This window comes from Clavelina lepadiformis, chromosome 6, assembly GCF_947623445.1.
Source record: "Clavelina lepadiformis chromosome 6, kaClaLepa1.1, whole genome shotgun sequence".
Taxonomy (NCBI): domain Eukaryota; kingdom Metazoa; phylum Chordata; class Ascidiacea; order Aplousobranchia; family Clavelinidae; genus Clavelina; species Clavelina lepadiformis.
Genome location: NC_135245.1, coordinates 2,094,967 through 2,110,968, shown reverse-complemented (window position 1 = coordinate 2,110,968; position 16,002 = coordinate 2,094,967). Strand labels below are relative to the sequence as shown.

At 37.7% G+C, this 16,002-nt stretch overlaps 4 protein-coding genes across 4 annotated transcripts; 3 read left to right on the top strand and 1 right to left on the bottom strand.

Annotated features, from left to right (window-relative positions):
- Nucleotides 1-1,932: 1,932 nt before the first annotated feature.
- On the top strand, nucleotides 1,933-2,681 carry LOC143463346 (beta-1,3-galactosyltransferase brn-like). Its single transcript, XM_076961813.1, has 3 exons — nucleotides 1,933-2,011; nucleotides 2,136-2,364; nucleotides 2,555-2,681. Exons 2-3 carry the CDS (start codon nucleotides 2,156-2,158, stop codon nucleotides 2,637-2,639), a joined length of 294 nt encoding a protein of 97 aa, XP_076817928.1. The 5' UTR covers nucleotides 1,933-2,011; nucleotides 2,136-2,155; the 3' UTR covers nucleotides 2,640-2,681.
- Nucleotides 2,682-3,958: 1,277 nt separating this feature from the next.
- On the bottom strand, nucleotides 3,959-5,338 carry LOC143462147 (kelch-like protein 41a). The gene has a single exon (XM_076960191.1). The coding sequence runs from the start codon at nucleotides 5,336-5,338 to the stop codon at nucleotides 3,959-3,961; it is 1,380 nt and encodes a 459-aa protein (XP_076816306.1).
- Nucleotides 5,339-5,994: 656 nt separating this feature from the next.
- On the top strand, nucleotides 5,995-6,513 carry LOC143462146 (beta-1,3-galactosyltransferase brn-like). Its single transcript, XM_076960190.1, has one exon. It carries the CDS (start codon nucleotides 5,995-5,997, stop codon nucleotides 6,511-6,513), a length of 519 nt encoding a protein of 172 aa, XP_076816305.1.
- Nucleotides 6,514-9,812: 3,299 nt separating this feature from the next.
- LOC143462142 (uncharacterized) lies at nucleotides 9,813-15,921 on the top strand. Its single transcript, XM_076960186.1, has 5 exons — nucleotides 9,813-10,338; nucleotides 10,906-11,400; nucleotides 14,711-14,925; nucleotides 15,050-15,278; nucleotides 15,378-15,921. Exons 1-5 carry the CDS (start codon nucleotides 10,130-10,132, stop codon nucleotides 15,919-15,921), a joined length of 1,692 nt encoding a protein of 563 aa, XP_076816301.1. The 5' UTR covers nucleotides 9,813-10,129.
- The last annotated feature ends 81 nt before the right edge of the window (nucleotides 15,922-16,002 follow it).

The window sequence follows — 16,002 nt, the reverse complement described above, 5'->3', positions numbered from 1 at the left end:
ATTCGTTGTCATCCTGTATTTCGAGCCATCCCTGTACTCAAAGCAAGAATCGTTTCTTGCTTCTATAAATTTAATCATTAATCAAGCGAGTCATTTCACACTGCGCTCTTGAACTAACCGTTGGTTATTTTAACGTTGTGGCTTGGATCGGCCTACACTGTATGCCTGAAGCGTTTTAATTTATTCAAATTGTCCGATTAAATTGATTTTATTTACAACTTGACTTGTAAGGTGAGCTAATGTCGAGGAGGCAGTTTACAACTTCATGATTGTCCGTTTAAAGCGGAGAAACGCGAAACTGAAGACGTTGGCATGACTTTATGAAAAACAGGAGTCAGAAAGCCGCTTGTCTGTAAAGTTAGCTGAAACTTTTACGAACAAGCATCCAGGTTTGGGGAGTAATTTTTGATAAGTTTTCATCTGCTTTGTTACAGTTGAAAATAAAAACATGATTCAGGGTACATAGCCCAAAGGTTGGACAAATTCGCCGTGCGGTGGCGCTACAACCGCCATAGTACTGCATAGCACTATAGCCAGGGTTGCCATACCGTCCTTATTTCTAATATTTTCCTTTTTTTGAAGGTCCGTGTATTAGAAAAAATTTTGTTTTTTCTTCTAAGATTTGTCCTTATTTTCACTTACGTTCTTATTTTCGTCTTATTTTTAAGGCGGAGGTTCGTATTTTGGCATTTTGACACCTTCAGTATAACATATTGTACCAAAGAGATACAAAAATTAAGAAAATGCAAACAGTATCTGGTTTTTTCATTTTTGGAACATTGATTGCCTTCTTCTGTTGTGCACTGTTTAAGGTAGTATTTTTTTTTTGGTTCCTGTTCGACCTTATTTTTGAGTCCGGACCGATGGCAACCCTGACTATAGCTTATGGGTGTGGGTGTAAAGAAACTAAGACTAAACTCTGAATTCCTCTGCATAAAAGGAAAAGATGTAAAGCCATTGCAATATAAGTGAATAAAATATTTCAGATCTCACCCTCATGAAGCCGAAACAATCAAATTTAGTCTAGGCTAATGATGATAAAAATGTATATTTTAGGACTTATATACGCTGGAGAGCGCTTTCACCGGTTAAGATCAACTTGCTGTTTCCGTATCAGCAGACGAATGTTTAACAATTTCAATGATAGGTTATTTGAAGAAGCTCTTAAAGATTCAACTTGGTGATGGGCGTTTGCCCCTTTTCTTTCGGTTATATTTTGATGCCATTCTTTGACTATCATCATTTCTTGATGCGCTATGCGAGAGGTTTAAAGCGCTCTGCTGAGTGCATACACATTCGTGTAAGTGAATTTATGACGAAAATGTGGCAGCGTGTGAATATGAATTTTTGCCTAAATCTTGAACCAGTTTTGTTTCAAACTTAAGCCCCAACCCGAACTCGAACCGAAAAGCTTTGAAAAGAGTTACAACTCTGATTCCTAATATATCATGAATAATTTTATTTTTACTTTATTCATATATCTTACTCCTATATCTTCAGCTTGTAATTTGAATAGAAATGCTATTTCTTGACGGTCACAACAAACATTTTAAGTATTTTGCAGTTCTGTTGGGGGTGTGCCTTGGGCTCTGTTACTGTTTACCATGCAAGCCAGCTATGTAAAGCTGCAACAGTAAGTATATATCGGAAGCATTTTTGACTTTCAAAACAAAAGACATTAACCTAAGTTTCAATCGAATGAATCGACTTCTCTTAACTCAATATCTTGTGTAAAAGTGTAAATTATTTCTTACACATGCGTCGTTTAACAATAAGCCATGGCTTTTGATTTGCAGCCAAAGTTGTAAAAGGTCAAATAATCCCGAAGCCATTAACACCGCAGCGACACAGAAGGAAATGACGTTGCAATCAAGAAACGTCACAGCCTCGAACAAAACCTACGCTTCCGATAAATCGCTTTATAGCACAATTTCTAGTTTTGCAAAATCGACCAATTTTTTAACAGAACCAAATTTTTATTCCAATAACGACAAAAGCAGCTGTTTACTTGGTACGTTAATATGAATAAATCTTTCAAAGACAAGTATACTGCAATTAAAAAGCAGTTTCAACATTCTGAATTACACTTATTTTAGTCAAACGACGTTGAAACTGACCTTAGTAAATTTTCGCAGAAAGAAACATATCTTGGAGCATGATTATTTTCATCAAGTCGGCTGCATCCTACGAGAGACGACGCGAATGGATTCGTAAAGCCTGGGGTTCTATTGGCTATCTCGATGGCGCCACTTTCCAAACTGTTTTTGTGATTGGTCAAGCACAGGAAAGTACTCAAGCTCTATTGGACGAGGAACATAACATATATGGAGACATATTACAAGTCGACGCTTCGGACGCATACCAGTGAGTGAAATATGTGCTTAGATAAATGGTGTACTAGTCACCTACACCCATAAGTTGTTAATCGTGACTGAACTCATACTAAAAAATGGGTTTTGGGGAAAAGGGAAACCAGTTTTTTCAGTTCAGTGTTCCTTTTAAATTCATCTCCTCCATTAGACGTATTTGTCAAAATCCATTTTCACGATTACAGAGATGTCGGTTTCAAGACGTTATCGGGGATGCAGTGGACCTCAGACAAGCTTTCCCTCAAATATTTTTATGATTCTCAAATATGATGATGATATGATGATTGATCTCGTAAAATTAAAAGAGGCCGTTGATCAAAACATAGCAAAAGTTTCTGAGAAAAAGTGGCCAGAATTTCCAATCATTTGCACATACGAAACAAGCTGGGTTATAAGCAAGCCTATTCGATGGAAGCTATCAAAAAATTATATCTCAGAAAAAGATTACCGTTGGCCATTTTGGCCCAAGTTTTGCAAAGGTGGATTCTACACAACCAGCGTTCGCGTCATCACACAATTGTGGGAAGCGTCGTTGACTTCAAAGCGCATAAATACAGACGACGTTTTCATAACTGGAATACTTCGACAGAAAATTGGAATGCCCGATGAAATGGTGGTGCCAGGAATAAGTGAAACCTGCCAACACTTGGGCGGGTTTATTGAAAACAGATTCAAGACAATGTGGTCAGAAAGAAAGAAGAAATTTGAAAACAAGAGCATCTGTTTTAAACTTTAAGATTACATGGTCTACGAGTTCGTGTTATAACAGAGAGAACTTCTTTTGAGCTCTGTTGTTATATGGCTTCACTTATTCTTATATTTTATATGTACGGTTTAGGGCTTTAGGCTAAAAATGATAAGTCATACCACGTCACGAATGTTATCTCCAATTCGTTGTACAAGAGATCACAAATGAAAAACCACAGCCTAATTGTAAACACTAGTTTTCGGGAATTCTTTTATTGTTGTTTCAAGTTACGGTGGTTTGCTTCTTTAACTATCGGTTTGATAAGCTGCGTCGAGCTGATACTTGCATGGAATGACCGTTTCTCTGTGCTCAGGATTACGTAGCATGATTTTGTTAGTATGATCTATGAACACTTCTGCTAGTATCGCTTCAAACATTTTATTAGGGAACTGATAGCAGCTGTGTATGAAGTGATTAGATTGCTTAGCAGACTAAAAATTCACCAGTTTGTATTCAATAATATTAGAACAACTTTTGAAAGGGACTGTGTTTACAGTGCGTTCTTTGACAAATGCTACATCACGAAAATGGAAAAAGAAGGTGCACCACATAGAAAAAATGCCATGTCAAACAAGATATTTACAAGCGTAACTTTATAACTGCATCACAAGTTGACTAAGAAAGAATTGCGTGAATCTAAATTCAAGATCATAGAAGTAACTAAAACCAAATAAATGACTAGTGGCAGTATAAAAGATGTCTATCGAAGAGATATCATAAAATTAAGATGCAATGAAAATTATTTTGGAAATGTTAACAGACTCAAACTTAAGAGCTCGAGTCAAAAAACAAAAATTAAAAACTGGACATTTAATACCAGTTAGTGAGAAAAAAATCACCATCACTTGTCTAGTTGCAGAAGCATCCAACAATTCTTCACAGAGTCGTAAACTTCTACATCAGAGTGATCTTTTGAATTAACTACATAAATGTTTCCGTTAGAAACACAAGCGGTATGATTAGATCTTGGCTTATGCATGGAGGCAACATAGATCCACACTTTAGCTGATGGGTCATACTTCTCCACCGATGCTGTGGTAGAGTCGCCCCTGGTTTTCCCACCAATTGCATAAATGTGATTGTTAAGAACTACTGCAGCAAAATCTGTTCGAGTTTTCTTCATGGGCGCAATTCTACTCCAGATTTCCCCATCATAGCATTCCACACAACGCAGAACCCGTGACTGGTTGGGGGTACCACCCATGGCGTAGAGGCATCCATTGAAGGAGACCAATGTTAAACCTTCTCGTTTCTGCAACATGCTTGGTGTCCAAACCCACATTTTGTCATCAATGTCATAAGCTTCGACGCTGGACAACCAGCGTGAGTTGTGCTCAAGCCCTCCCGCTACATAAATGCAACCCTCCAAGATTGTGCACCCAAATTTTCGCCTACCAACGCTTAAGTCTCGCAAACGAATCCATTTAGTTACAGACGCTGTTTGGATGCAATTGCACCCAAATTCTGTCGAAGATCTGCTGATTTGTGGACGAGTTCCTCCTATTGCAAACAGTTTGTCACCCTGCACAATCACAACAGAGTTTTCCTTCCCGGGATAATAGACGGGATGGTAATCAGTATCAGACGAAATAATCTGCGACAATGATTTTTCTGTAGCATCAAAGACTGTATATTCTGATTGGTGTCCAAACTCATCTCGCTTGAGCGTGATAGCGATATGATTGCTGCTACAATCTTCAGTGAAACGACTCCGTTTTATTTCACTGATTTTTGCCAAGATCTCTGGATAGTCCTCTTTCACAAGCTTGTTACTCCTCTCAGCTTCATTCAAGTATTTTGTCTTAAGTTGCTGCAGCTTAATTCGATCAAACAACTTAGGAAAATATTCCTTACGTTCATTTTTCCTGTGTTCAGTCCAGGAGGTAATACATTTAAGCAGATCCATGCCATTGTTATCGGCCTTCAAGTCCAAAAATGATTCAAAGTCATGAAATTCTAACTCGTTGATCTTATTGCTGGAACACAAATTGATGCTGAAATCGACTCTTCGCGCAATGCTCTGAGACATTGCATTGTATTTGTTCAACAATATCCAGTCTGCCAGGAGTGTGTCTTCATTGCTGTTGGCAACAATAAAATCAGTGCATTCTGTTTTGATGAGTGGAATTTGTAGAAAATCTGCAGCTGCCAGCACATCACCAACATTGTCACAGGTTAATAAGTCGTCATCAGAGTAAAGCCCATCAACAATAATCTTCATGATATCAACAGGTATTCCGATAATGTTTGTTGAATTTTTACAATTGTCATGCAAATCTGATGAGAGAAGGGTTTTGAAATATTCAGAATGTGGCACCAACACACATTTATGCACCCTAAATTCCTCACTCGTAACAATAATAGTAAAATCGCACAAAGTTTCAGATGTTTTTCTGTCTTCGTTAAGGTACTGCCAAACATCAGTTGCCTTTTCCTTCTTTAAGCGATTGTAAAAATTCTCTTCATAAGCAGGGTAACTATAGTCGAACAAATCCGTCTCTTCATCAGAATAGCATGATCAGAATAGCATAATCAGCATGAATATTTTCATTAATTCGGCTGCATCCTACGGGAGACGTTGCGAATGGATTCGTAAAACCTGGGGTTCTATTGGCTATCTCGATGGCGCCACATTTTAAACTGTTTTTGTGATTGGTCAAGCAAAGGCAACTACTCAAGCTCTATTGGACGAGAAATATAGCAGATACGGAGACATAGGGCATGTCGACGCTTCAGACGCATACCTGTGAGTGAAAGATGTGTTATTTTTTATTCACATATTCCACGTGGTATACTGTACTTCTAAATCATGGATTTCTACTTAATAAACAATGCATTAACGACTTCAGAGATGACGGTTTGCGGACGTTATCAGAGATGCAGTGGACCTCAGACAAGCTTCCCCGTCAATATTTCTACTCCAGCGGTGATGATGATATGATGATTGATCTCGTTAAAGTAAAGGAGGCCGTTGATCAAAACATTGCAAAAATTTCTGATGAAAAGTGGCCAGAATTTCCAATCATTTGCACTTTCGAAACATCCTTGGTTGAAAGCAAGCCTATTCGATGGAAGCTATCAAAAAATTATATCTCAGAAAAAGATTACCGTTGGCCATTTTGGCCCAAGTTTTGCCTCGGTGGATTCTACACAACCAGCGTTCGCGTCATCACACAATTGTGGGAAGCGTCGTTGACTTCAAAGCGCATAAATACAGACGACGTTTTTATAACTGGAATACTTCGACAGAAAATTGGAATGCCCGATGAAATGGTGGTGCCAGGAATAAGTGAAACCTGCCAACACTTGGGCGGGTTTTTTGAAAACAAATTCAAGACAATGTGGTCAGAAAGAAAGAAGAAATTTGAAAACAAGAGCATCTGTTTTAAACTTTAAGATTACATGGTCTACGAGTTCGTGTTATAACAAAGAGAATTTCTTTTGAGCTCTGTTGTTATATAGCTTCACTTATTCATATATTTTATGTGTACGGTTTAGGGCAGAAGTGTCCAACCTTTTTGGCCAAAGGGCCACATGCGATTTACGAATGATTGCGCGGGCCACTTGAATGTTTACTGCTAATAATTTCTAATTAAAACCCTCACACCAAAATTCTAATCTTAGAAATATGAATTATCCTCTTTTGCAATTATAAGAACAATAAACATACCAAGATATAGTAAATTCAACAAAGTTGTTACTGCACGTCGACATTTCACTGTAAAGTTTGGCACTGTTTTTCTCAAACAAGTTTGGCAATATTCGGTGAGATGGAGGATGTAGCAATGCGAAGCGAGTTTTTCACATGGCTGTCAGAAATTAGTAAAGAAATAATAAATGCCAATTTCTCGGAATGTAAGTTCGCCATAAATTACGTAGGCCAAGTAGTTGGTAATAGCCTATAAGTCATATCGAAAAATACCGCGCGGGCCAAGGGTTGGACACCTCTTGGTTTAGGGTTTAAGGCTAAAAAGGATAAGTCATACACGTCACGGAGGTTATTTCCAATTCGTTGTACAAGAAATCACAAATGAAAGAACATAACCATAGCCATATGCACTTGCACTTGCGTTGTGTGTGCTACAATTTATTTGAAAGAATTAAATTAATCAAGGTTGACCAACTTTAATCTCGACTTCTGCATGGCAGGTTACAGTCATACCGAAAATTGATCACCAGGTTTGCCTCGCTAAATGACTTTGTCAACTAAATACCGGTATGTGACAAAATGTCTGATTTTAATACTTTTATGTGTATATTTTAATAATTGGTACATTCACCATTTAGACATTTACTGCACAGTATGAATTGTTAGTTTTTAAGTTTTAAACTTGAATACATAACACTACACTATGCCGAGTTGTGTGCAATCTATCGCATATATAGTGTTTGTGATTTAGTCGCGTATTTCAGTGTGTTGTTTCATCCTTTGTTATCCGTTGTTAACCCTTCATCCAGTTTTCCGTCAATTGTTTATTCATTTTCATAATTTATTCGTTGTCATCCTGTATTTCGAGCCATCCCTGTACTCAATTAAGCAAGAATCGTTTCTTGCTTCTATAAATTTAATCATTAATCAAGCGAGCCATTTCAAACTGCGCGCTTGAACTAACCGTTGGTTATTTTCAAGGTTGTGACTAGGATCCTCCCATGCTGTATGCGCTATTGTGACTAGGATCGGAATACGCTGTATGCGTAAAGCGTTTTTATTTATTCAAGACGTCCGATTAAATTGTTTTTATTTATAACTTGACTTGTAAGATGGGTTAATGTCGAGGAGGCAGTTTACAACTTCATGATTGTCCGTTTGAAGCGGGGAAACGCGAAACTGAAGACGTTGGCATGACTTTATGAAAAACAGGAGTCAGAAAGTCGCTTGTCTGTAAAGTTAGCTGAAAATTTTACGAACAAGTATCCAAGTTTGGGGAGTAACTTTTGATAAGTTTGCATCTGCTTTGTTGCAGTGGAAAAGAAAACCATGACTCAGGCTCCAACCACAAAAGACCTACAGCTGGCACGCAGTGTTAGTTAAGTGAAAATGAGATGAAGCGCTGTGGCGCTTGAGGGTCCCAACTCCGAACAAATGACGAGGTTGCTTTCCAAGCAGACATAAATAAGCAAAAAGTGCATACCAAGCGCACAGTAATAAACACAATGTCTAATTAAGAAATACTTAACGCGGTTAGCCCAAAGGTTGGACAAAATCAACGCGCGGTGGCGCTAAAATCATCACAGTACTGTAAAGATCTAAATAAACTAAAAGATTATTCCCTGCATTTAAAGAAAAGGAAAAGATGTAAAACCATTGCAAGATAAGTGAATAAAATATTTCAGATCTCACCCTCATTAAGCCGAAACAACCAAATTTAGTCTAGGCTGCTGCTGATAAAAATGTATATTTTAGGACTTATATACACTGGAGAGCGTTTTCAACGGTTAAGGTCGCCTTGCTGTATCTGTATCAGCAGAAGAATGTTTAACATTTTCAATGATAGGTTATGTGAAGAAGCTCTTAAAGAGTAGGGCTACCATATATCCTCTTTTAGGAGGATTTGTTCTCATTTCTAAAGAAAAATGAATTGTCCTCTGAGGACACTGAAAAATGCCCAAATGTCCTCCTTTTTTGCATTTTGCGTTTTCTTGCTTAAATTTTCAACAGAATTATATGTTTATGTGACTTTTCGGCATGAGGCCTAAGTCAAGTCAAATGAATTTTCAGCGACAGCACGAGGTCTAATCATTTTTCTTATCATTGTTTTAATTTAGACAAACATAAAATCTAAATAAAGCTAAGCAACAATGCCAAAGAGGAACACTGTGTTTTCTGATGAACTGCGGCAGAAGTAGGCCTATCCTTGTTTCAGAAAAGGACGTAATGATTCTGAAGCCGAATACATTACTTGGGCATATGCGTATAATTATCCAAAAACATGTGATAAATTCTTTAAACGTAAAACTTTATTTGCATTGTACTTGCTGGCGAAATGGTCCTCTTTTTTGGCGATGAAAATATGGTAGGCCTATTAAAGAGTCAACTTAGTGATGGGCGTTTGCCCCTTTTCTTCGGTTATATTTTGATGCCATTCTCTGACTATCATCATTACTTGTTGCGTTATGCAAAGGTTTAAATCGCTCTGCTGAGTGCATACACATTCGTGTAAGTGAATTTACGACGAAAATGTGGCAGAGTGTGAATATGAATTTTTGCCTAAATCTGGAACCAGTTTTGTTTCACACTTAAGCCCGAACCCGAACCCGAACAGCTCTGAAAAGAGTTACAACTCCGATTCATAATATATCATAAATAATTTTATTTTTGCTTTATCCATATATCTTACTCCTATATCTTCAGTTTGTAATTTGAAAAGAAATGCTATTTCTTGTCGGTCGCAACAAAATTTTTAAATATTTTGCTGTTGTGTTGGGGCTTGTGACTTGGAATATCCTACTGCTTACAATGCAAGCCAGCTATGTAAAGCTGCAACAGTAAGTATATATCGGAAACTTTTTCGAATTTCAAAACAAAAGACAGAAACCTAAGTTTCAATCGAATGAATCGACTTGTCTTAACTCAATACCTTGTGTTAAAGTAAAAAATATTTCTTAGACATGCTGCGTTTAACAATAAGCCATGGCTTTTGATTTGCAGCCAAAGTTGTAAAAGGTCAAATAATCTCGAAACCGTTAACAACACAGCGACGCAGAAGGAAATGACGTTGCAATCAAGAAACGTCACAACCTTGAACAAAACCTACGCTTCCAATAAATCGCTTTATAGCACAATTTCTAGTTCCGCAAAGTCGAACAAGTTTTTAAAAGAACCAAATTTTTATTCCAATAACGACAAAAGCAGCTGTTTACTTGGTACGTTAATATGACTAACACTTTCAAAAAAAAGTTTACTGCAATTAAACAAGTTACAACATTCTGAATTACACTTATAAATCAAATGAGGTTGAAATTGTGAAACTGGCCTTGGTATATTTTCGCAGGAAAAAACATATCCTGGAGCATGATTATTTTCATCAAGTCGGCTGCATCTTACGGGAGACGTCGCGAATGGATTCGTAACACCTGGGGTTCTATTGGCTATCTCGATGGCGCCACTTTCCAAACTGTTTTTGTGATTGGTCAAGCGGATGCAAGGACTCAAGTTCTATTGGACGAGGAATATAACAGGTTTGGAGACATATTACAAGTCAACGCTTCGGACGCATACCAGTGAGTGAAATATGTGCTTAGATGTATGGCAGGGGCGGGCAACTTCTTCGGTCGGCGGGCCTGATATGAGAAAATGAAGTACTTGGCGGGCCGGATCCCGGAATCGAAACAGTAATCGTGTATTTAAACACCTATGCAAGGAATAAATCGTATTTAATGTAAACTTTAACCCTATTTTCCCTAGGTGTGGCTTCTCTTGCACACAGTCACAGCAAAACGTGGCGTACAGTTGCATTGTTTACTGTAGAAACTTGAAATTTGTTGACCTTTCCTAAAAAATGTTCAGCTATCTCTCCATGTCTGTTTTATCATGTAAGACCGGAAACTGTCTGCGGGGAGCTCAAAATCCCGTCGCGGGCCGGATACGTTCCCGCGGGCCGTATGTTGCCCGCCCCTGATGTATGGTATACTACTCACCTACACCCATAAGTAGTTAATCCGGAATGAACTCATATTAAAAAGTTGGGTTTTGGGGAAAACGGAAACCAGTTTTTTCAGTTCAGTGTTCCTTTTAATTTCATCTCCTCCATTAGACGTATTTGTCAAAATCCATTTTCACGATTACAGAGATGTCGGTTTCAAGACGTTATCGGGGATGCAGTGGACCTCAGATAAGCTTCCCCTCAAAGATTTCTACTCCAGTGGTGATGATGATATGATGATTGATCTCGTAAAATTAAAAGAGGCCGTTGATGAAAACATTGCAAAAATTTCTGAGGAAAAGTGGCCAGAATTCCCAATCATTTGCACTTACGAAACAAGCTGGGTTATAAGCAAGCCTATTCGCGGGAAGATATCAAAAAATTATATCTCAGAAAAAGATTACCGTTGGCCATTTTGGCCCAAGTATTGCCTCGGTGGATTCTACACAACCAGCGTTCGCGTCATTAGACAATTGTGGGAAGCGTCGTTGACTTCAAAGCGCATAAATACAGACGACGTTTTCATAACTGGAATACTTCGACAGAAAATTGGAATGCCCGATGAAATGGTGGTGCCAGGAATAAGTGAAACCTGCCAACATTTGGGCGGGTTTATTGAAAACAGATTCAAGACAATATGGTCAGAAAGAAAGAAGAAATTTGAAAACAAGAGCATTTTTTTTAAACCTTAAGATTACATGATCTACGAGTTCGTGTTATAACAGACACAATTTCTTTTGAGCTCTGTTGTTATATGGCTTCACTTATTCTTATATTTTATGTGTACGGTTTAGGGCAGAAGTGTCCAACCTTTTTGGCCAAAGGGCCACATGCGATTTACGAATGATTGCGCGGGCCACTTGAATGTTTACTGCTAATAATTTCTAATTAAAACCCTCACACCAAAATTCTAATCTTAGAAATATGAATTATCCTCTTTTGCAATTATAAGAACAATAAACATACCAAGATATAGTAAATTCAACAAAGTTGTTACTGCACGTCGACATTTCAATGTAAAGTTTGGCACTGTTTTTCTCAAACAAGTTTGGCAATATTCGGTGAGATGGAGGATGTAGCAATGCGAAGCGAGTTTTTCACATGGCTGTCAGAAATTAGTAAACAAACAATAAATGCCAATTTCTCGGAATGTAAGTTCGCCATAAATTACGTAGGCCAAGTAGTTGGTAATAGCCTATAAGTCATATCGAAAAATACCGCGCGGGCCACGGGTTGGACACCCCTTGGTTTAGGGTTTAAGGCTAAAAAGGATAAGTCATACACGTCACGGAGGTTATCTCCAATTCGTTGTACAAGAAATCACAAATGAAAAAACATAGCCATAGCCATACCCACTTGCACTTGCGTTGTGTGTGCTACAATTTATTTTAAAGAATTAAGTTATTCACAGTTGACCAACTTTAATCTCGACTTCTGCATGGCAGGTTACAGTCATACCGAAATTTGATCACCAGGTTTGCCTCGCTAAATGACTTTGTCAACTAAATACCGGTATGTGACAAAATGTCTGATTTTAATACTTTTATGTATATACTTTATTAATTGGTACATTCACCATTTAGACATTTACTGCACGGTATGAGTTGTTAGTTTTTAAGTTTTAAACTTGACAACATAACACTACACTATGCCGAGTTGTGTGCAATCTATCGCGTATATAGCGTTTGTGATTTAGTCGCGTATTTCAGTGTGTTGTTTCATCCTTTGTTATCCGTTGTTAACCCTTCATCCAGTTTTCCGTCCATTGTTTATTCATTTTCATAATTTATTCGTTGTCATCCTGTATTTTGAGCCATCCCTGTACTCAAAGCAAGAATCGTTTCTTGCTTCTATAAATTTAATCATTAATCAAGCGGACCATTTCAAACTGCTCGCTTGAACTAACCGTTGGTTATTTTCAAGGTTGTGACTAGGATCCTCCCATGCTGTATGTGCTATTGTGACTAGGATCGGAATACGCTGTATGCGTAAAGCGTTTTAATTTATTCAAGACGTCCGATTAAATTGATTTTATTTATAACTTGACTTGTAAGATGGGTTAATGTCGAGGAGGCAGTTTACAACTTCATGATTGTCCGTTTAAAGCGGGGAAACGCGAAACTGAAGACGTTGGCGTGTCGTTATGAAAAACAGGAGTCAGAAAGTCGCTTGTCTGTAAAGTTAGCTGAATATATTACGAACAAGCATCCAGGTTTGGGGAGTAACTTTTGATAAGTTTTCATCTGCTTTGTTGCAGTGGAAAAGAAAACCATGACTCATGCTCCAACCACAAAAGACCTACACAGCTGGCACGCAGTGTTAGTTAAGTGAAAATGAGATGAAGTGCTGTGGCGCTTGAGGGTCCCAACTTCGAACAAATGACGAGGTTGCTTTCCAAGCAGACATAAATAAGCAAAAATTGCATACCAAGCGCACAGTAATAAACACAATGTCTAATTAAGAAATACTTAACGCGGTTAGCCCAAAGGTTGGACAAAATCAACGTGCGGTGGCGCTAAAATCATCACAGTACTGTAAAGATCTAAATAAACTAAAAGATTATTCCCTGCATTTAAAGAAAAGGAAAAGATGTAAAACCATTGCAAGATAAGTGAAAAAAATATTTCAGATCTCACCCTCATTAAGCCGAAACGACCAAATTTAGTCTTGGCTGCTGCTGATAAAAATGTATATTTTAGGACTTATATACACTGAAGAGCGCTTTCAACGGTTAATGTCGCCTTGCTGTATCCGTATCAGCAGACGAATGTTTAACATTTTCAATGATAGGTTATGTGAAGAAGCTCTTAAAGAGTAGGGCTACCATATATCCTCTTTTAGGAGGATTTGTTCTCTTTTCTAAAGAAAAATGAATTGTCCTCCGAGGACACTGAAAAATGCCCAAATGTCCTCCTTTTTTGCATTTTGCGTTTTCTTGCTTAAATTTTCAACAGAATTATATATTTATGTGACTTTTCGGCATGAGGCCTAAGTCAAGTCAAATGACTTTTCAGCGACAGCACGAGGTCTAATCATTTTTCTTATAATTGTTTTAATTTAGACAAACATAAAATCTAAATAAAGCTAAGCAATAATGCCAAAGAGGAACACTGTGTTTTCTGATGAACTGCGGCAGAAGTAGGCCTATCCTTGTTTCAGAAAAGGACGAAATGATTCTGAAGCCGAATACATTACTTGGGCATATGCGTATAATTATCCAAAAACATGTGATAAATTCTTTAAACGTAAAACTTTATTTGCATTGTACTTGCTGGCGAAATGGTCCTCTTTTTTGGCGATGAAAATATGGTAGGCCTATTAAAGAGTCAACTTAGTGATGGGCGTTTGCCCCTTTTCTTCGGTTATATTTTGATGCCATTCTCTGACTATCATCATTACTTGTTGCGTTATGCAAAGGTTTAAATCGCTCTGCTGAGTGCATACACATTCGTGTAAGTGAATTTACGACGAAAATGTGGCAGAGTGTGAATATGAATTTTTGCCTAAATCTGGAACCAGTTTTGTTTCACACTTAAGCCCCAACCCGAACTCGAACCGAACATCTCTGAAAAGAGTTACGACTCCGATTCATAATATATCACGAATAAATTTTATTTTTACTTTTTCCATATATCTTACTCCTATATCTTCAGCTTGTAATTTGAAAAGAAATGCTATTTCTTGACGGTCACAACAAAAATTTTAAGTATTTTGCTGTTCTGTTTGGGCTTGTCATTTGGGTTCTGTTACTGCTTACCATGCAAGCCAGCTATGTAAAGCTTCAACAGTAAGTATATATCGGAAACATTTTCGAATTTCAAAACAAAAGACAGAAACCTAAGTTTCAATCGAATGAATCGACTTGTCTTAACTCAATATCTTGTGTAAAAGTAAAAAATATTTCTTACACATGCTGCGTTTAACAATAAGCCATGGTTTTTGATTTGCAGCCAAAGTTGTAAAAGGTCAAATAATCTCGAAGCCGTTAACAACGCAGCGACGCAGAAGGAAATGACGTTGCAATCAAGAAACGTCACAACCTTGAACAAAACCTACGCTTCCAATAAATCGCTTTATAGCACAATTTCAAGTTCCGCAAAGTCGAACAAGTTTTTAAAAGAACCAATGTTTTATTCCAATAACGACAAAAGCAGCTGTTTACTTGGTACGTTAATATGAATAAATTACTCAAAGACAAGTATACTGCAATTAAAAAGCAGTTTCAACATTCTGAATTACACATATTTAAATCAAACGACGTTGAAACTGACCTTGGTATATTCTCGCAGGAAAAAACATATCTTGGAGTATGATTATTTTCATCAAGTCGGCTGCATCTTACGGGAGACGTCGCGAATGGATTCGTAAAACCTGGGGTTCTATAGGCCATCTCGATGGCGCCACTTTCCAAATTGTTTTTGTGATTGGTCAAGCAAAGGCAACGACTCAAGCTTTATTGGACGAGGAATATGACAGATACGGAGATATATTGCAAGTCGACGTTTCGGACGCATACCAGTGAGTGAAATTTGTGTTATTTTTCACTCACATATATTCTACCTGGCATCTTCTAAATCATGGATTTCTATTTGATAAACAATGCTTCAATGATTTCAGAGATGTCGGTTTCAAGACGTTATCGGGGATGCGGTGGACCTCAGACAAGCTTCCTCATCAATATTTCTACTCCAGCGGTGATGATGATATGATGATTGATCTCGTAAAATTAATGGAGGCCGTTGATAAAAACATTGCAAAAATTTCTGAGGAAAAGTGGCCAGAATTTCCAATCATTTGCACTTACGAAACAAGAGAATCATCCCATCCTATACGGGACAAACAACACAAAAATTTTATTTCTCTACAAGATTATAGTGAGCCAAACTGGCCCAAGTTTTGCCTCGGTGGATTCTACACAACCAGCGTTCGCGTCATCAGACAATTGTGGGAAGCGTCGTTGACTTCAAAGCGCATAAATACAGACGACGTTTTCATAACTGGAATACTTCGACAGAAAATTGGAATGCCCGATGAAATGGTGGTGCCAGGAATAAGTGAAACCTGCCAACACTTGGACGGTTTTTTTGAAAACAAATTCAAGACAATGTGGTCAGAAAGAAAGAAGAAATTTGAAAACAAGAGCATCTGTTTTAAACTTTAAGATTACATGGTCTACGAGTTCGTGTTATAACAGAGAGAATTTCTTTTGAGCTCTGTTGTTATATGGCTTCACTTATTCTTA